We start from the raw sequence: 22,257 nt of genomic DNA on the forward strand, positions 1-22,257 counted from the left end.
GACACTTTCAAAACACACATAAAGCATATGTTCTTAATCTAAAAGTTATTAAGAATTTGTCAGATTTTCTCCATCTCCCCTCCTTTCCCTGCTCAAGGACACTGTCTGTTTACCAATATCTAGCCCTCTGTGTACTGGGCTTATGCCACAGACTGCCAAGGTCAAAGTCAAAACGTAGTACAAAGAATTTGAAGAGACAGATTTTTAAGTGATTAGAATTCGTCTATTTGGAACCTTGGTATAATATTCTTCTTAAAAATCTGGTTTGCACAAAAGAATATTAGAAGGGAGGGATTGTAGAAAACATCTGGACACAGAGCCCCCTTTACTATGTAAGGAAGAGTCTGAGAGCTGGAGAGGAGAGAGCAGGAGCAGAGCTGTGCCACCTGCATATGCCAAGGTCGGGAAGATGCTTCTCCCTCCCAGGGTCTCTGCTGTCCTCCCTTCATCCCTCCATGATCTTCCTCCCACCATTTGCACTTTGTTTAAGGAAAATCATGAGCTACAGGCCACATGGATTTAAAAATCCTATTGCCTTTCCCCAAAGAAATAATTCCCTGGAAAACTAAACCAAATGACCCAGAGAGGCCAGGGAAAACATGTTATATCGTTATTATATATTTTTTAAAAAAAACTCTTCTTGATTCCTTTGGGCTCTGAGCATGTGAAGTGCTGCTGCTGTTTCTTCTTCCTCCTCCTCATTTTAGAGAATAATTTGTTGTAGTTCGGAGTAAACCTTAAACAGTGGAGAGGCTCTCCTTCAGTAGTTTTACATCCACCAATGGTATCACAGAAAGAAGCTAGACTGAGGTACGAGACAAGCCTGGGTTGCAATCCTGGGTCTGAACTGCCATTACTGCTCTGTGGCCCTGGCTAAGCCTTCCTACAATTCATTCTCTTTTGTGCAATAGAGGCAATAATTCCAATCTCTTAAGCCTGTGTAGGGAATTAAGTAAAAGACCGTATGGCAATATGTGAGTGTAGTAGATGTTCTATAAGGAGCGGCTATTAATAAAACTAATTATAATAACAATTTGTCTAGAATTAGACAAATTAGAACAGACATTGGGCATATACATAGATCCAGTTTGTATTCCTGAAGTACATGTATGCCTCTTGAAGTCTCACAGCAACTTCTTTAAGAAAACAGGTCCCTTTCTGATCCCAATTTTAAATTTGAAAATACATGAGGCTCACTCAGAAAAGGTGCAGGACTTTTCCAGAGCCACATAGCTAGTGGTGGCAGAACTTGGACCAGAGCCCAGGTTCTGCCTCTGTCTGGTCCACTTCTCTAGGTCAGTGATTTCTTCTCTAGGGGGGTAGATCTCTCAGCTACACAAAATACTCACATCCAGTGGGGGAAATAAAGACCACAAATAGCCTCTAGTTAGTTATAGTTCATGTTTTGTCACCAAATAAGTATGAAAAGAATTTGGCGGTCACTACACTTTAGGTTTAGATTGTGGACAAGGTGTTGAGATCCTGTAAGAGGAATTTGTGTGCGTGGGAGTAGAAAACATGCTGGAGACTCCACTTTACCCTGTGCCACCTCCTGAACTGGATTTTAAAAAAATCGTTCCCCCTAAAGGATCAAAGAGAAATCTAAATCCATGTGTCCTGGACTGAAATTAGAGAAAAAAGAGACTGGTACAACAAATCTCTCAGGCCTAAATACTTCGGGTCATTGTGTTCCTTTGTTAACGGGCTGGGCCAATCTTTGCTGCATTTGATGGACTGGTCTCCCCAAGAGCTCTCCTTAGCTCTACCAATACTGAAGGTCAGCTGAGAACAGGACTGTCACTGACTGCTTTTCTTCCAGCCTCTCCCCCTTTCTTACAAAGGACTATTTAAAGCACAGATTCTGATCTCATACTTGGACCCATTTTTAGATGCTAAAATAAAGAAAATTAGGAGTTCTAGGATTCGGTATGTTTCTGTCATGCTCACCAAATTTCGAGGATGCCACAGTGCTTGCATAGGAATATCTTGGCTATATTTAATCACAGGAAAATTCCCAGGGAGGCTCAGGTTAGCTTCTTTCACACAGTGACAACATGCAAAGGCTTTCACTTGGAATGACGAATGAAATTACTCCATCAAGACACTTCTGCTGAACCCATATCTGAGTATCAAATAACATTGACCTTATAGAGCAAGTATGGATTTTGTTCTAGAGATTTCTATAATTTCCTCAATCAATCATTTTCTCCCCAATTTCTCCCTTCTTTCTTTGAGAACTTGCCCACATCCTCTTCAAGGAGTGAGCTCCCACAGTCCCTGCTGAGGGGGCATGCCACCTGCCTCCTTGACTACAGACAACTGGATCAGGAGCAATCTTTACTCAAACTCAGCCAATTAGGTTCTCTCTCCTGGGGACTGGAATTGGGGCTTCTGAGATGCTATGGAGAATTTAAAGAGAGAAGTAAAGTAAGCAGTGGACAGATTGTGTTTGGCTTTTTTGCATAGAAGCAGAAAGGACTGGTTAGGAGACCAAGATAGGGAGATAGAGATATAGAGAGAAAGAGAATGCAGAATAATGACTACATGCAGACAGAGGCAGAAAAAAGAAACCAACTCATTTAAGAGAGATTGAGACAGATCTGGGGTTTGCTTTCTCTCACTGTTTCTAGTATATTGCGGACTTTCATTGCATATTCTACCCTTTCATTTCATTATATGCCCCCGTACCTTGTTGATAAATACAGTTCTTCCATTTTTCCTGTGTATGTGTGTGTGTAGAGTGGATTTTGTTCCTTGCAACTAAGGGATCCCAAGACAGATTTGCATCATAATCTCACCTATGATGATCAGTGACATTTTCAAGATGGTGTCTTTGTTTTAAGTGTAGTGCCTATGGTTCTGGTGCTAGAATCAAGAAGTGGAACTTCTGTGATCTAGTGTCTCAGCATCATACTCATTGGTCTATCTGTCACTAATGCTCCAACACATACATGTGCTTTTGATCTGTTTTCATCCTTTGCATCAGGCTAAAATAGATTTTGCAATTGATATTCCCCTCAGAAGAGTACGACTTTCCACCCGGGATGGGTTTTCAAAAATTCTTACTGGGAGCCCAGAGAGTTGGAATAGCTCCGAGATTCTTCATTACACCATTGGCCAGGTTCTCTCTCTTTTTTTCCTCTCTGAAAGGTGTGAATTTGACCTTTTGGTTGGTCACCAAAGTTGCCATATTCAGCTACTTGTGGCTGAGACACAAAGGACTTCGAAGGAGAACAGCCCACAGAGTTCTATTTGAGGAATGCCACATGGTTCTCCGGGGCCCAGATGGTACTGCTGTCTCTTGCACAGTGCCTGAAATGTGCACAGCTATTTTTGCTGAGTTCTAATATTATTGCTCACAATAGAGTCTAATATTAAAACAAAATTAACAATGCCTTTGGGGGGACAGAAAACTCTCAAACTTTCCAGTTATGCAACTATGGGGAAATCAAAACCTCTGTGCTTTGGTTTCCTCATCTGTATGATGACAATAATTGTAACACCTACATCACAAGGTTGTTAGGGGGTTCAATGAGCTACTATTTGTAAAGCCCCTAAAATAGTGCCTGGCACATGGTATGAGCCCCGTGTTTGTCAAAAGAAAAAAAAAAGAAAAGAAAAAGAAAGAAAAGGAACTTTCCTCCGCTCTTTTCTCCCACTCAATTCTAAACAAACATCTTAAAGCATGAAGACACTGAAAGCCGGACATAATGAATTTTCTTTCATCCCTTTTTCTTCTTTTGTTAGATAATTGAGTTTGCTTGCTTCTGTTAAGCATATCTTCTCCTGTTAAAATGGTGGTAGAGGGTTAAGTCTGGAGCGTTCCCTCACATGGTCTATAAACTCATGGATTTGGAAAGTGGAGAGGTCCATGGAGTCAGGGTTTGGTGGATTCAGAACACTACAGGATGAGATAACATTTTACCAGACCAAGGGTGAAGGTCTCTCTTCTAAAAGGGTTTTCTTAATATATGTGAGTGAAGCTTACAGTTTTGGGATGAAAAGAAAGTGAGAGATGAGAGAGGGACTTGAGTAGTTACAATCATTTTACAACAAATAAAAATCTTTTTTTTTTTGTGGCTGAAACAGCAAGATTTATTTCTTCCTTGACAGACACATCTATATCAGTTTGCCTGGGGCTCTGCTCCAAACTAGCCTCTCTCAGGACCCAGGCGGATGGAGCAGACTCCACAGGGCATGTTGGCTGTTATCATGACCCAGGGAAACAGCAGCGGATTGAGCCCAGGCTCTGGAAGCTTCCACCTGGAATTGGCACATATCACTTCAGCCCACATGTCACTGGTCTGCAAGGACACACCCAACTGTAAGGAAGCAAGAAGTACAGTCCTACCATGTTTTAGGCAGGAGAATAGAAATATTTAGTGAATAGCCCTAATGCTACCACACTTACGTACATGTCTTAGCAGCCATAAACTCCTTGAAGGTAAAGGCTGTGACTAGTTCCTCTTCACTTTTCTCCCTTCACCAGCCTGCAGTAGAAGTGACATGTTAGGTGACCAACTGACTGACTCCAGAGCTTAGCATGTGACTGGAACAAGATGGTCATGAGGGCCAGAAAAGTTGCTCTTTTCTTCCTCCTACCCTGGGAACCCCTCTTTCCTTCTCTTGGGTTGAGATTCTGACTCTGGAATTTATTACCTCGATGATTCTGGGCCATCATTTAGCCACTCAGCTCAGTTCCTGCAGCTGGAAGATGGGGCATTGTTAGTACTTTGTAAAGTCTAAGATGGCATGTGTGAAGCCAGCGGTCGATTAAGGCTTGTGGTTCTGACTCTTGCCCAGCACCCTCTCTGGGGGCCCTTGGGTGCCCATTACCATCTGCTGAGCTGCTCCACTGAGGCCAGGTGTCCTCAGGCAAGGCCCTACATGAATGCATGCCTTTGTGAGTTTGTCTCAAAGGTTCAGGCATTGATGTGTGTGTGTGTGTAATTAAAACTCAGGAATACAAGAGATGGCCATAGAGGGGTGTGGGTCTTTGGGATATGACAACTTTCAGATCATAGTCTCAAGGAATTGTTGGTTAAACCATGGTCAGAGATTACAAGGATATTGGGCTTTGTTTTTTGTTAAGTCAGGTTTATTTCGGTATAACTTACATACAGTAAAAGTCACCCTGTTTAGTGTGCAATTCAAAGAGTTTGACAAACACAGGCAGTCATATAACCACCACTGCAATCAAGAAAGAGAACATTTCCACTCCCCTTAAAAATTCCCTTGGGCTCTTTGTGGACAACCCCACTTGCTACCTATAGCCCTGAAAACCACTGATCTATTTTTGCCTTTTACAGAATGTCAGTGAAGCTTTTCTGACTTTTGAACCCAGGTCAGGTGATAATCTCTTTTAGTAGCCTATAGCCCTTATAATTAGACTGTAATATGCAATTGATCAGAAAATTGTTCAATACCCATCTCTTCTGCTAGACTCCTGCAAACATGTCTGAGGGAAGGGACTGTCTGGCCAGTTTATTACCCTATCCTCAGTAGTACCATCAAGTAGACACTCAACAAATATAATTTGATGAACAGGTGAATGAATAAGTGACTCAATGACTGTAAGAGTCTTTAGGTCACTATTGGCTCAGCAAAAGTAACTTGGTATTCCATGGCATCAAATTTATCATATTGTAAAGCACGCAGAGACCGTATCATTCAAACATCTCTGAAAAGTATGTGTAAATTTTTGGAGTTATATTGGGTCTGAATCTTAGCAATCAGAATCATCCTAGGCAATCCTGGATACATGATCAGTATATTCAACTAATTAAAAATAAGATGGAAAAATCTCTCATCATTTAACACTCTCTTTTGCTATTATTTTATCTAACCACATATTTAAAGCTGTTTATTTCATAATTTTTGCACTCCATATATCTTGTAGCAGATCTGACATGACAGTGATGCTTAAGAGCAAGATCATGAAGTCCTCAAAATCAAGCTTATTTTCTGTGTGTTCATCGAGTTCAGAAAGGATCTCTCTGTATTTTGGCTTGGTTTCTTGTCCCTGTGGGAATAAAGAATAAGTAAACACCTAGTTCATTGTCTAAATTGTAGCTTTACAGATAATAAGCAATAATAAATATATTATTAACAATAATACATCAAGTTGCTACCAATGCTACCAGTCAAGCACTGTGTTAAATCTTTTCATGGGTTATCTCATTGAACATCCCCACTCTACAGATGCAGAATCAGAGACTCAATGAGAATAAAGTAGCTTGTCCCAACCTGAGCAACTTTTGGTTTGGAGTCAAAAGGTTTGGATTTGCAGTCTTGTCTAGTCTAACTGATTCTGGAGCTCACGCTCTTCACTGCTAATGTATCCTGCCTTCAAACATGGATATTCTTATGTTTTCAGGTTTTCAAAATATAATCTCTTTTCTAGGAGAGGTATCCACTATGTTTTCACATGAGTCTTAAGATTACCCAAAAATATAGAATAAAATATGCTAAAAGAATAGTTGTGCTTTGGAAGATTGTTCAGCATTTATTCTGATCATAAATCAAATCCAAGTTCATAATCCTCATAAACAGGCAGATGGAAGGAAAACATCTAAATAGTACCTCAATGGAGAGGCTTTCGGTTTCAAACCACAGCTTGTGAAATATCTTTCCAAATGACGTTAAAATTGCTAAGGCCGTTTGATTCACTATTATACTAACCTATGTTTGCATTTAGGTCAACCCAAGATGCTCACCCATGTGCCGGCTGTAAAAAGCCCATCAGAACAAAGAGGAAGGCACTTTTGGAATGGTGGCGCATTCCTTTTACAGGCTTAGACCCCTTCCTGTTCCTCTAGGCTTGTCCTCCTCAAGAGGTCGCCCTACCAGGGAGGGCCAAGGTAGTGCTCCACCCTTCCCTTCAAGAGAGCTGAATGCTATTTGGAAGGGGTCAGATTCTAAGACAGAGAAAGGTCCACTTTATTAGAGGAACAGAACACTGTTTTCTCAAAGTTCACAGATGAATACAGGTCTGTCTTCTCTCTTTTTCTGCCTATTGGAAGAGCAAGGAGCTGACCCAGGTTCAAGCCTCCTGGGGGTATGGCCAGACATCTTCTTGTATCTTCTTAGCAGTGCCTTTAGGTCCTAGTTTTATTATATCTGACTGGCTGCACGATGTTAAGAGCCCCCAAATTATGGCTAGGCTATGGGAGGGAGATGTTCCCCTTAGGACCCAGGCCTCACCCAGAGGGTCCCACTCGGATTACCAGAGCACGCCACACAGGGATTTAGGAGAAAGCCCAGTCAGGAATGAAGGGGACTCTGTGGCCTTTCCCATTGACTCACGTGCATGCTCCTGCCTTAGGGAATCTTGCGGAGCAGGGTGTTGGGTCAGGGCAGCGTCTGACATCACTCTACATGTGTGCTGAGTGAGGCGAGACTATCCCCAGGGATACTGAGAATGCCCTGGGATGAGCTGTCCCTTTGGGTCCCTGAGATATGAGTCTGCTCTCTAGTGCCTCTCATCTTGAGCAGAGGGCAGGGTTACACTGAGACCTGAGTGTGTCTTTTGCTAGAGAGATCCAGAAATTGGCTGCATTTCTTGGGTGTAACCAACACTGAGGGCCCCAAGGCTGAAAGTGTCTTTCCCAGTGACTTTGGTTTTAACGTTTTTCCTCTGGTGATCTTAAAGGAGGGATAAGTTACATCAAGATGACACATCACTAGGTCCTCACTTTTGTGCTTGTGAAAAGCCCGTTGAGCATTTGTTAGGCCACCAGGTAACAGGCCCTTTTTTCTCTGGGATATGCCTTTTCTTTTTGCCTCTGATACAGGCAAATGTTAGAGGATTTATATTCATCCCCCCTTTGTTTAAAGAGTCCCCCAAACATTTTATCTCTTGTCAAATTGTGCCTGAAAAAATAACCTTAAAAAGTATTTTTCAAAAATGATATATATTTAATATAGAACATTTAGAAAAATATTTTTAAAAAGAATAAACATAAACCTTTACTCTACTACCCAAGGATAGCTAACATTATTAACAGTTCTTTCCAGTCATTTTTCTGAGTATCACACCAGATTCACACACACACAGTTGAAATAATCCTAATCACAGGAAGTTGTACCCTTGACACAGCTTCCTCCAATGGGTGACATCTTATATAAACATAATATACTAAAACTCCATATGTGTGTGCATATGTATATGTGTATATGTGTGTGTGTGTGTATATATATATATATATATATGTAGAATAGTAACCTTTTTAATATGTCAGAACACACACAGAACCTTAGAGATCGCCTTTATGCTTTTCTCGCTCTTCCTACCAATAAACATTGTTTGTTTAGGTTCGCAGGAGGCCCTCTTACACATTTTTCCTAGGCCAGTATTTTACAAAGTATAAACACATATTGCTGGTAGAATGTAGTACAATTTTAGGTGATGTGAGAATAAACACTGAATAAGAATTAATAGTCATCTATTTTTTAACTATCTGCTTCCACTTTTACCCACTGAATTTAGATTTAGAATGAGATAAAGTTCCTTATTTAAGTATAGAGAAAACACACAAAAAAGTCCAAAGTAAACGATAATACAAGCCATAGGCAGATGTGGGAAAGATATTAAAGATGGCATTCAAATGACTGAAGTTTGAGAAATATATCTTAGGTGATTTCGGTTACTCCCTTTCATCAGTGGTGTTGATATACTGCCAACTCTCATTTCTGTATTTTGAATACATATCTCTATTTTAGCCTCCCAACTTATATATCTTGTTGTTGTCTGAGTTTCTCCACTTGAATGTTTCATGGACATCTTAAAATAGGCACATACTAAGGAGACGCATCACCTCCTCCCCACCCCACCCCATCTCAAATCTGCTTATTCTCCAGTCTTTCTCTTCTCTGGGAATGGGACCACTACTCATTTCTCCCCTAAGTCAGAAACTGGGTATCATTGTTTGCTCCCCTGGCCTTCAACTCTCACAGCCAATCAATTTTCAGACTCTGTTCATTCCAACTTCCAGATGTCTCTCATACTTGTCTGTTTCCCTTCATTTTCACCACTCTAGTCCAAACCATCACCATCCTTTGTATGTATTGCTTCCCATAGTTACTCTCCTCTTTCCTGTCCACCACCACTCCCCTCCCAACCCCAGTCTGTTCTGTGTACTGCAGCTGGCGTCATTTCTTAAACCTGGACTTAGAACCATTTCTGGCTTCCTTGTGCCCTCAGGCTATGCCTCTGTAAGCTCTGGCTTCTCCTCACCTACCCAGCATCATCTCCCACTGCTTCCTACTCTCTCCCCACAACCCCTGATTCTCACCAACCACTTACTGGCCTTCCAGGTCTGTGACCTGCCTCAGGGCCTTTGCATATGCCATTCTCTCTGCATGGAATGCCATCCTTCTCATCCCCCCTTGCCTAGCTAACTCCTGCTCACACTTCAGATCTCAACCCTACCTTAATTTTCTGGGAGTTCTTCTTTGACTACCTGCCTTAACACAGTCCCTCTGTTTTACCATCTCACTATATGCTCTACTCTTTCATGTTCTATGAATATTTCTAAGTGCTTTTCCAGCATATTTTCTTACTCTGTTGGATTGTTAACTTCTTCATTGCATTAACTCCAGTGCTCAGCCCCTGGCAAATTAGAAGTGCTCAATAAACATTTATTGAATGAGACAACATGATGAGAGTCTTGAGCTGGGGATGATGGCTCTCTAAGCTAGTCATTATGCTGTGTCCCCTCTTTCTTTGTGCATGTTAATTTTCTTACCTCTGTAAAATTCCTAAATTGGGTTTGCAGCAGATTTTTGGCAGTAGCTTTTCCAAGTTTACCATCAGGGTCAGAAGAGTTTCTGAAAATCAGAGCAGTGGTGGCGATGGCTTTTTCCAGATCTGAGCCCTTGCCCAGAGCTATGAGAGAAGAAATGTGCAATGAAATATTTTAGGTTAGAAAAAACTCTCCTCAGACATGGGGCTATGTTTTCTAAGGGAAATGGGGAACAAGGTTGAAAGGTGTATGTCAGTTATTCAGCAAATATTTATGGTACACCTAATGTGCTAGGCTTAGTCATTGGCATGAAAAATACCTCACTGAATAAAATCAAGTCCTGTTCTGGTAGAATTTATATTCTGTGTCAGACACAACATCACCTCATGTCAGTATGATAAAGGAGAATGACTTCCAGGACAAGCTCTTTGATATAATGACAGATAAGGGCTCTCCTTGACTCATGGACTCAAACACAGTGATCTCCCAGCTGGTTTCTCTGGTTTAAGATTTTTGAAAGAGCAGTGACAATTTCTTTCCAGTTCACAATACCCAGTCAACACAGAGAAATATACAAGGTACCTTGAAAAAAATTCTTATGTTCTCTTAATCATCAGTACATTCCCTAGTACAGAACTTATCACATTTTACAGTTATCACATATTTAACTGTCTTTCTCCCCAACTAGAAAGCAATCTCCATAGGGCCAGGTATCCTACCTTTCTTTTTTTATCACTATATTCCCAGTGACCAGCACACATGTCTGTTACATACATAGTAGGTGCTAATAAATGCTATTGAATGAATGAATAAATGAATAGTAAGAAAAGAAAAACAGAATCTCACAGCTTTCAACTTTCACAATTAATGTGCAACAATCATAGGTTCAAAGAATGATGTGACTTTTGTATTGAGTACTTACTATGTGCTTGGTATTCCGCTAGGGTACTCAGCACACAGAGGTGACAAAACCAGATGTGGTCTCCGCCCTCATATATCTTATGATCTAGTAATTAATAAATAATCATCAAGAGGATATATACATATACATATATGTTTATTTTATATATATTTGGTAATTATTTATTTCTCCACATATATATATAAAATATACATATCTGCAACTTGTGATATATAAGGCAAAGAAGGTTCAGAGACAGAAAAAAATTACAGAGTGGGTCTAGGAGGGAGGAAAACTACTTAGATAGGTGGCTGGAAGGTATCTCTGAATAGATTAATGTTTAAACTAAGATCAACAGGATGAGAAAGAACCAGCCATGTAAAAGGGTGGGGCTTAGGGTGGGATTAGGGCTTTGCTGAGTGTTTCAGGCTCAGGGAGCTGCACATGTGAAGGCTGAGGTCAGAAGGAGTCTGGCACATTGGAATTGCTGAAAGACAGTTGTGGCTGGAGTCTGGAATCTGGAAGGATGTTTGATTAGGAAAGGTAGGCAGGGGCTAGATCATGCAGGGCTTATAGGCCATGTCAAAGAATCAGAGTTTTCTTCAAAGTGGGAAGAGAAGTTTTGAAGAGTTTTAAGCCTCTAATTTTCCATTAAAGGTGAAGGAGAGGCACAAGAGTTAAGAGGAATGGGTGAAGGAAGGGAGTGTGTGGGCCTTTTCAGTTTTTACTGTACCTCTGAGCAAGGCCCGGGCTAAATTGCGACATTACAATTTTTGTGTATAGAAACATCTGCCAAAGTAGGTGGATTCTAGTCAATGTGTTGGCATTTCTCCTTGTAGCATGAGGAATGTGTGCTCTCTCCATTCCCCGAGGCCATGTCACCCATTTAGCCCGAAGCTTATATCATTTGTGCTTTCTGATCTCGCCCAGTGGGTGACCTTTCTCTTTGCCTCTCATTTACCTGCTCTAAACTAAAGCAAATCAAGAACATATGTGTAAGCTGCTGTCTGGCTGGGACAGAAGGTTGGAGCTTTCATTTATTGAGCATCTATTATGTGCCAGATACTTACATAAATTGTATGTTTAATTCACATAACAGCCAAAGGAATTATTATACCATTTAACATTATTGTATTTTTTAACTTTTTATTTTGAAATAATCATGGATTCATAAGAAGTTTCAAAAAAGTGTACAAGGAGGTCCCTGTGCCCTTTAGTAATTATCACCACAATCAATATACAGAACTGGACCATCAACGTAAGACTCCTTTGTATCACCACTTTACAGCCACAGCCAATCCCTCTACCCACCACTGCCTCCCATCACTAACCACTGGCAATCACTAATCTGTCCTCCATCTCTATGTTATTTCATGAGTATTATATAAATGCAATCATATAGTATGTTACCTCTGAGATTGGTTTTTTTTCACTCAGCATAATTCCCTTGATGTTCATATTTTGTTTCTTTTTACTGCTGAGTAGTTCATGGTATGAATCTACCACAGTTTGGTTAACCATTCACCATTGGACATATGGGTTGTTTACCAAGAGTACAATTGCTGGGTCATATAATATCTATTTTTTTTCTCTGTATGTTCATAAGAAACTATAAGCTGGTTTCCACAGTGGCCGTACAGTTCCATCAGCAATGCGTGAGTGATCCAGTTTTTCCCCACCCTTGCCAGCATTTGGTGTTGTCACCATTTTTTCTTTTAACCATTTTAATAAGTGTATAGTAATATTTCAGTGTGGTTTTCATTTGTATTTCCTAATGGCTAATGATGCTGAACATCTTTTCATGTACATACTTACCATCTGTATAATTCGGTCTTTTGCAGAAGAAAAGTCTTAAATTTTGATAAAGTCCAATTAATCAATTTTCCTCTTATAATAGATTTCATCCTGTATTTCTTTATAAAAGTTTTGTAATTTTATGTTCTACGTTTAAGTCCATGATCCATTTGAGTTAATTTTTATATAAGATGTGAAACTTAGGTTGAAGTTTATATTTTTTACCTGTATATGACCAATTGCTTCATCATCAATTATTGAACATGCGATCCTTCCTTCATTAAATTGCTTTTGTACCTTTGTTAAAAATCATTTGGGCATATTTGTGTGGGTCTGTTTCTGGGTACTCTATGTGTCTGTCTGATCTATGTGTCTGTCCCACACTGTCTTGATTACTGTAGCTATATTCTAAGCCTTAACATTGAAGAGAGTGATTCTTGTCACTTAATTTGTTTCCAAAATGTTTTTGTCTATTCTAGGGCCTTTCCCTTTCCATATAAAATTTATTTATTTTTAGAATAAGCTTGTCTGTCTACAAAAAACCTTGCTGAGATTTTGGTAGGAATTGTATTAACCCTATAGAGCAATTTGGGGAAAATTGATGTCTTCCCTATGTTGAATCTTCTAATCCATGAATGCAGCATTTCTCCATCATTACACCATTTTATAGATGAAGAAAGGATATGATCTTGCTGAAGACACACTAATGTAAGTGGCAGAGCTTGAGTTTGAAATGTTGAACACGTAAGCCTCATGAAGACAGAGATTTGTTGCTTGTTTTCTGTTGAATCCTCGGCACTTAGAATAATGCCTAACACATAGTAAGTGCTTCACAAATATTTGTGGAATGAATGGCTGCAAGACCTATGTCCTCAGCTTTCTGCTCTTTGACTTCCTCCTTGATTTCTGATCCTCTGCCTTCTGCTGTCCTTTGACTTGTGCTTTGTATTTTTGACTTTTGTCTGTTTGTCCAGCAGCCAGTGCTCCACCTACCCTAGAACTTCAGCCTCAGAAAATTTCCCGCTTCTTTGGATTCTATTTTTAGCTCTTTCGCCCCCTGCCCCATCTTTAGCTACCTCTTCCCTCCACCTCTGCCACATCCAGGAAACCCACACTTACAACTGGAGATCTCCCCAATTGCCTAATATTTTCCTGTTAATCAAAACACAAGGAGACAGACATATTTCTTTTGGCTCATGGTCTGCCTTTTTGGGGTGTGTGTATTTGATGTGGTGGGGTCCTTTGCTTCAGACTGCTGGATTTTTATTTTTATTTTGGTTCTACAAGTAATGTGTTTTTAAAAAAAATTTTACAATGCACCATAGACATTTTTTCCAAGCAATGGATGAAATCTGATACTGAAACACAGAGTGTTGCAGTTGGGTCAAAAGGCTGCTGGTAACAGGAGAGATGCCCAAAAACAAAGTAGTAGCATAAGGTTAAAGCATAGGGCCTGGCAAATGCCAGCCAGGGGTACTATACATAAGGAATGTCTTCAGTGTCCTTTCGTAGGGCCCTGTAGCCACCCCTGAATTCCCCTGGGCCCCTCAGGTAGAAGGGGTCTTGTAAATTTCTTTGCATCCACAGAAATACCCCCAACTTCTGCTTGCTTTTTCTCTTGTCATCCTCCAGCTTAGCCATCTTGTCAGATTCTCTTATCATATGCTCATTGCTGACATTCATATCGTGTATGGCCTCTTTATATTGCTTGAGGTACTGGGCCAGCCCCTTGTCGGTTTTTCTCTTGGTTTTCCCAGATACATCATCCTCAGCTGGGCCCTTTTCTGCAGCCCTTCTTTCACTTTCTGGCTCCTTCCTGTTTTGCTTCTCCCTCCCTCTGACTCTCCTTTTTCATTTGCCTTTTCCTAACTCTCTGGCTTTTCCTTATCCTTTGGCATTCCCTCATCTTCTGTCTTTCCCTTGTTTTTTTAACTTTTCCTTGTCTTCCAGAGTATGAACTACTCTGGCTTTTCCTCATTCTGTGGCTGTTCTTCATTTTCCATCTTTCCTTGGTTTGAGGGCATTCCTTCCCTTTCATTGTATGGTTTTTCCATGTTGAGCTTTCCCCTGCTTTTCCTGGACTGCAGGGACTCTGGACAGTTTGTGCCTCCTTGTCAGGCCTCACAGAGTGCTGGGGACAATAGCAATACAGACCTGAATGAAGATGGAGCAACAGTTAGGAGCCCAGAGACTGGAGCAGATGGCTCAGGACTACAGGGAGAGAGACGGTTGGATTTTTTAATGATGGTCATCTTGAATTTAATGAGCTGAAGAATAAACTCTGTTTAGAAACAGTCCTATCTTTAAGAATCAAATTTCTTGGAGGAAACAGATGAATTCCTTGGGAGGTAAATATTTCTTCTGTAAATTTGACCAGTTGATTTATTAATTAATAGTCAAGAGTAACTAGGTAGGGCTTTAGTATGAACTGCTGTACTGGGCCTGAGACTTTTCTTGGAGGACAGTCGCCACTTGCTCTCTGTTGGGTGTGCCTCTTGCTGAGGAACGAGTGGATTTTGAGGTTGTGAGTGAGCTCGCAAATGATGATAGACACCTTCTTTGTTTACTATGTGCCAGGTGCCTTTCAAACATAATTTTGTTTAATGCTTAGTAAAACCCATACAGCTGGGTACTATTTTATATATTGCAACTGACACATGGAGAGATTAAGAATCTAAAGGTCACATTGATGAGAAGGGGCAAAGGAAGCATTTGAAGGTCTGTTTGACTTCAAAGCCCATAGAAAGATTGGCTACTTTGGAACATCTCCTTGAAAGGCCCTCCCCAGTGGGTGGTTGTGGAATTGAGACGTTTTCCAGCCCTCTGATGAAGTTCAGGTCTGACTGCACTGTGAATGAGAACTCCATCTGGACTAGGCAACGTCTCATCTTTCTCCTCCATCTCTCTTAAAAAACAGCATGAATTTCTCCCCGGACTATAAAATAGCATATGTTCATGATAAAAACAGAACTAGAAAATATTAAAAATAAAAAACAGCAAGGAGCTCTGATTATCCTACCAACACTGATGACATTTTTCAAGACTTTTTAGTTTCCTGTTTTTGTTTTTAGTTTCCTGTTTTCCCTTAATAAACCCAGCAGGTTGCTTCCTAACTCCACTGTCTGCCTCAGAGTTGTGAACTAGTACGTGACAGCATATTGTCAAGGGCTAAATGTCATGAAAAACATGAGAGACTGCTGTTTGTCTCTTGGCACTTTTTATTGGCTCTCCTGCCTCTGGAGAGGGGATGGAGGAGAGGGCATTAAGCCAGGCCACTTCAGGTTGCCTCTTCTGCCATTCCCCAGCTCACTTTTTATGCGTTAATAACTGTGTGTGGTTCCCTATGCACTCTATGCATCTAACGAGTACTTATTGGCAATATTCATTGCCAGGCCCTGTGCTAGTTCTGAGTATAGAGCAGTGGGTAACATCAAAAGAACAATCCCTGACTGTGTGGAGCTTGCGTTCTGGTGGACAATAGCAATGGGCGATTATAGAGCTCACACTCTATATGCCAGCCACTCCTACATGGAATGTACATGCGTGATTCGACTCCTGTGAGGTGGGTCCTAGTATCATCTCCACTGTATAGATGAAGCAACTGCAGCACAGAGAGGTTAAGTAGCTTGCCCAAGCTCACACAGCCAGTCGGGCTCCCCACCATCATGCACACCGCCTCTAGGTGTTGTTTTCAGGGTGTATACTCTGCAGGACTCTTTCCCACCCCCCCGGATGGGGCTACATGTCCCTCCTTTGTGGTCCTCTAGTTCCCTAAACATAATCTTTTCATGACCCTTACACTGAAACACTCTGTTAATCTGTCAAAACTATCCTTTACATCAGTGCTGCCCAAAGGAAATATAATGCGAGCCACAATCATAATTTAAAATTTTCTGGTAGCCACGTTAAAAAAATAAAAAGAAATAGGTAAAGTTAATTTTAATAATACATTTTATCTAACCTAGTATATTAATATTATTTCTACATGTAATCGAGATAAACAAATTATTAAGATATTTTACAGTTTTTGTTCTACTAAGTCTCTTAAATCGGATATATGTCTCAATTCGAACTAACCACATTTCAAGTGCTCAGGTACATGTGGCTGGTGACTACCGTACTGAACAGCAGAGTGTACTGTATGTTTCCTGAGGGCAGTTATTGTATCTAGTTTATGTTTGTGTTCATTCCTAGTCCCTGATGTGTTGTAGGCTTCAGTATATGTGTGTTGGACTGAGCTGACTTGGACTTCACAGTTCTCTGCTTTCTGCCTTCTCCCTTATCCTGGAACATAGAACACTAAACATTAAGCACTTGATTTGGCAAGTTCCTAACACTTTAATGTCATACAAACACCACTCTCAATATAGCAAGGTGTCAGAATCACCACATTTTGGAACTGATCCTAATATGTTATTTTTGCAAATAGAGAAGTGAAGACCTACAGAAAAGAAGTCATTTGCCCAAGCTCATGTAGGTAGCATAATAGCAGAACTAAAAACTACGTTCCTATTTTCTATTCTCTAGGCCAATAGTTTTCCCAATACTCTAGTACTTCTCAAACTTTTCTACTGCAAAACTACCCTGGGTGTTAGAGGTAAAAATGTACTTACTCCACATCCCTACTCCCCAGGTGATCAAGGGCCTAAGTAGCCAGCAGAGAAAATGTGGGTTTGTATTGACTTCTATTCCACGATCTATCCATGTCTGATTTAAATGAATAATATTGAAAATTACTTCGTGTTGAATAAAATATATTCTGGGAAGACGAGCCATGTTTATCCTGTGGTTTCTTAAGGCATGGGTATCAATGTGACCCAATGGTCCAATTTAAGGAGTCTGGTGCTAGGAATGGTGTGTATGTATGGGCATAGTGGGCAGTGGGGGTGATAGGTTACAATCCCCCCTCAACCTCCCACAGAGAGAAGTTATATTAGAAATGTGATAGAACGATTCACAAAAGTATCTGAAACTGTGTAAATTTTGAAACAGAACTCATAAGTCTGTTGTGTTGTGATAGTATAAAAATAATATTTTCATCAAGATGGAAATTTATTTAAATAAAAATATGAAGAATCTCTTCTGGAGAGATTGGCCAGCCATCTAGGAGGAGAAACAATTGAAAAGTAGTAATGTCCAGCTGCGCTTATTACTCTATAAGCATGTGAAACCACACATTTTGGAGTAAAATAATGATCCAAGTATGGGAGTATTATATTATTTCCGTGGCAGTATTGTAAGTATAAGGACACCTTACCTATACAACTGAATTCCGAGGATGAATATTTACACTTTGGGAGTTGGCCACACTGTGTTTTCACTCAATCACCAGGGGCAGCTGGGGGTCATTTGCATCCTAAGTTCCACTTATGAGCATTCGTGAGCCAGAGACTCAAGGTTCTCCTCTGGACATCCTGAGAATACTGACCACAGAAAAGAAACTGGATATGGTGGCAAGGACACTGAGTTAGGAGTCAGGGGATCTACGATCTTAGCTCTGCCTTTAGTGGGCTAAGTTTAGGCAAGCTAATTCCCATCACTGGACCTCGGTTCCAAAATCTTTAAAAAGAACATCATGAATGTTTGATGATTTATCCACAAGTTTCATTGCATTTCTGGCATTCTTTGATGTCCTATTATTTTTAACTCTTGATGTGCCATCATGGTAGAGGAGAAACATACATCTCAGTCACCTCATGCCTTACCTTTTATTGAAGTCAGTTGTTTTGATATTGAAATGCTGCCAACAAAATGAAAGAAACATGATTCTGGGAGTTTGAGTATTAATATCAGCATCTAAAGCAAAGCAATACAATGACTTAAAATTACTATTTTTCAATAAATATTCACTGAGTGTTCTAGTGTAGCAGCCATCTGTCTACCAAAATCCCCTCTCTCCTTGCACATAATAAAGAAGTGCCTGACCACAGCTGGCCAGCTAGCCTACATGTCCTGGTCTTCCTTGCAGTTATGTGGCCATGTGACTAATTTCCTCTGAATGGATAAGGAGCAGAAGAGAAGTGAACACCTTCCATGTAAGCTCCTCTGTGCTCTTTCCCATTTCCAGCTGACTAAGAAGGAAACTACCAGGAAGACTTTGGAAGCCACAAGTTGAAGATGGTAGGGCCTCCTTAGCCTCTGTTCCTACATGGATGCATGCAGTAAAACTGCCACAGACCTGAACCCTCACTCTGGACTGTTACGTGAAAAATAAAAAATAACCTCTTGTTCTGCAAAATTCTGAGACTTTGAAATTTATTTGTCCCACCTGCTTAGCCAACCTAAGAAACTGGGTACTATGCTGGGGAGTGGGGATGTGTTAGTGAAGACAGAAACATGTTCCTGCCCTGTTGGGGTTTAGAACCTAGTGCAGAAGACAGATATTCAACAGGTAACTCAATAAACAGTAATGGCTGAGCACGTATAGAGGGCAGAGAAGGACTAACCTCATCTACAGTCAGGGTAATGGCATTTTGCCTGAGCCTAATGAATCAGCAGGCAAAGGAGGAGGAGGAGCATTTCAAGCAGAGGGAACAGTTGTGCTGAGCCCTAAATAGAAGAAAGTGGCATGATTGAAGAACCAAAGGAAGGACAGTGTGCCTGGAACCCAGAGAGGGAAGGAGACAGTGGGGGAAGATGAGGCCTTATGACGGATCCCATTGTTATCCCAAGGGCAGTGGGGATTACATGATCAGATTTACATTTGGGCAAATTACTTCATCTGCTATATCAGGAGTAAATTGGAGAGGGGCCAGACTGGAGGCAGAAAGATGAATCTTCTCCCCTACAAACAGCAAACCAAAGTTTGCTTGATTTTTCAAACCCCAGCGGCTAGGGTGATTTTCGAGAAAGCCAATAGGAACGATAGAACTTGGTTGTACCTTTGACAACTCTTTAAAAAGAACTTTTGGGTTCAAGATCCAGTTTTGGTATTAACTAGTTGAGGGATTGTCACCTTTGGGGGCTTCATCTTCAATTTTCTAGCTTGTAAAATTAGGAAGCTGTATTCTATGCTCTTAGAACTTTTATGGTCTATGGTATCTTGGACCCTATGGTCTGTGCTATCTTGGACCCTTTAATGGTCTTGACTTTCTAAAACATCTGTGCCATTATCATCTCCTTCATAGCATGAAGGATGTGCCACCTTTGCCCTTGGCACACTGTGCACTTGCAACATGGCATGTGCTGTTTCCTATTGCCATGGTTGACTTCTGTCTCCTCTATGAGTCCGAGAAGCCCTTGAGAGGCAAGAGCTGTGCAGGTTAGCCCGTATCTCCCACCCCTGGCCTGGCAGAGTACCTAGCACTTGTTAGGTGTCCAGAAAATGTTTTTGAAACTAAAGTCAGTTTTCCTAAATGGAATTACATGAGACAAATTTTTTTTCATTAATTACACCTTATTTTACACATTTTAATAATATGAAACAATTTCTCTTTGTTGTGAATAATTTAGAATATGCTATACAGTTAAAATTACCAATTTTGACTTGTAAATGTTTCTCAAGAGGCAAAGATAATTGTGTTAATTGCATCATCTTTTCAGTTTGTAGTCAAAGCTACAAGTTAATTCTCTTTGTTTTTATAATTCCATTTAAATCTGGATTAGAGTGGGTATTAGTCATCAAACTTGCAATTTCTCAGCTATCAAGATGTTGACATGAACTCTTTGGAAATACACCTATGAGCTTAAATAAAACTCAGTAAAGGAGAGTCAAATGTCACTGACCTTTTGGGCATTTTCCTAGGTGCTACTGTGGATGTTGGGGCTGCAGAAGGAATGGGCTCCCCTTCTGAATGGAGTGCCTGGTCCTGGATACTGTGCATACAGCCACCCATGCTCTGGTCTCCTGTTGTGTGTTGGCTCTTCCTGAGCAACAGTCACTTGCCCACTGTTACTATTGCCATTTACTCCGTGACAACTATACAATGGCACTTTTAGAAGAACTTCCCCCCAGTGGTACTATATGTAGACATTAAATCATTCATGCATTCAACAAATATTTGAATCCCTACTGTGCACTAGGCACCATGCAAGGTGCTGGGACACAAAAGTGAGCAAAATCAGACATAGACCCTGATCTCAGGGAGTTTAGTGTGCATGACTGGTATTAATCAGGTAATCACACAAAAAGTCACACCTGTGAACAGTATGGTGCAAGTTGGATGCCATAAAAGTGGCACCAGTCAAAGAAGCTAGTGAGGCATCTTCCAGGATGTGAAGCTTGAGGATGAGTAGGGTTATCTAGGGGGAAGGGCCAGGGCTTCATATTGTAGGAAGAAGGAATATCCTGTGCCAAGCTCTGTGTCAGGAAGGAGTGTAGTGATTAGAAGGAACTAGAAGAAGGCTGGTATAACTGGACCAAAGAGATCAAGGAGGAGTATGTCTCAAGGTGAGGCTGAGGAACAGGCACAGTGTCTATGCCAAGCTGGAACTGGTAGGCCACAGTAGAGAAGTTTTACTTTATGTTGAAAGAATGGGAAACCATTTGTGGGTTGTAAGCAAGGAGGTTAATGAAGTTAGGTTTAGATTTTGGAAAGATCACCCCAGCTTCAATGGGAGTAGAGGTTTATAGAGGTGGACAGAGCAAATGCAGGAAGACTAGTGGGGAGCATATTTCACTACTGGTAGTTTAGAATTCTTTCTATAAAAACTGGAGGATGTATCAACTCAGTCAAATGAGTCTGGTTCAGGGAAAACATTTCCAATAATTGCTTAAGTCACTGGTGAGTTGATGGACAAGCAGAGATAGAAATCTCAGGAAAAGCTTAGAAGAGTCATTATTCAGGCTGAAAATTGGCTTGAGAGACACTGCTACCCTATTGCTGCATCCCCGGTCACTGTTCCACCATCAATATGACCCCATCACCCTCTTATCGCCTACTTCTCCTTTTGGATTTTCTTTTCTCTTCTCCCTCTACCTCTTCACTAATTTCCTCAGCATTTTCATTCAAGTTTGGGATGGAGAAAAAATTTGATGGGGAAAAAAATCTGACTCCGACTATATTGGTTACTGTTGCCCATACTGGTCAGAGCTTTAGTGCCAGACCATCTGATAGATTGTCAAGTACCCTGTGCAATTCTCTCCCTGTGGGACAGGGGATGACCCTGAGCCAGTCTCATTGCTCAAGTTAAAACCTGGAGCTGGTTTCCTCAGAAAGGGGTGCTAGGTGGGTTTCCCAGAAACTGGATTTTTAACAACACTGGACTGTGCTGGGGAGCTGTTTGTAGTGATTAAAATAAGACTCTAGAATGGAAAGATCTGGGTCTGGATTCTGACTCTGCTGTTTACTAGCTGTGAGACCTAGCATAAGAACTTTTAAATGGCCAAGTCTACTTTCTCACCTGTAAAATTACTCTTCCCATGTGCAGTTATTGTCTCAGCTGATGGTGAAGCACGCAGCCCATGGGGAGCAGTCAATCAATAATGGATAGAGAGAAGATGATGCTAGAGAAGACTGTATCATTAGAGTCCCAGAAGGACACAGAGTTGAACAGATGCTACCAGAGACATTCACGGAAGGATTACTCAGTGGGAAGTGGTAGGAAACTTATCATAGGTGTTGATGCACCCCAAGATTAGCAGCAATGGGAAGGTGTTACCACCCTTAGTCTTGAAGGGGAAAGGAGAGAAATAGTATTATTTAGCCAAGTGAGAACTGGATTCCTGGAGCAGGGACCACATGACAGAGCTGTGGTTGGAGGGACGCAGCAGGGAGTGTGGGGAAGAAGCACAGCAGGCCCTCTGCATCCACGGGCTCCACATCCATAGATTCAACCAACCATGGATCAAAAATATTTGGAAAAAAATTGCACCTGTAC

At 40.9% G+C, this 22,257-nt stretch overlaps 1 protein-coding gene and 1 pseudogene across 1 annotated transcript; both read right to left on the bottom strand.

The window, feature by feature from the left end:
- Positions 1-5,863: 5,863 nt before the first annotated feature.
- SNTN (sentan, cilia apical structure protein) lies at positions 5,864-20,273 on the bottom strand. Its single transcript, XM_008564011.1, has 4 exons — positions 20,164-20,273; positions 18,144-18,178; positions 9,747-9,886; positions 5,864-6,022 (listed from the first exon to the last, which is right to left on the bottom strand). The coding sequence occupies exons 1-4, from the start codon at positions 20,271-20,273 to the stop codon at positions 5,864-5,866; spliced, it is 444 nt and encodes a 147-aa protein (XP_008562233.1).
- On the bottom strand, positions 13,915-14,492 carry LOC103582393 (annotated as a pseudogene).
- Positions 20,274-22,257: the final 1,984 nt, after the last annotated feature.

This window comes from Galeopterus variegatus, unplaced genomic scaffold, assembly GCF_000696425.1.
Source record: "Galeopterus variegatus unplaced genomic scaffold, G_variegatus-3.0.2 Scaffold179, whole genome shotgun sequence".
NCBI classification, from domain to species: Eukaryota; Metazoa; Chordata; class Mammalia; order Dermoptera; family Cynocephalidae; genus Galeopterus; species Galeopterus variegatus.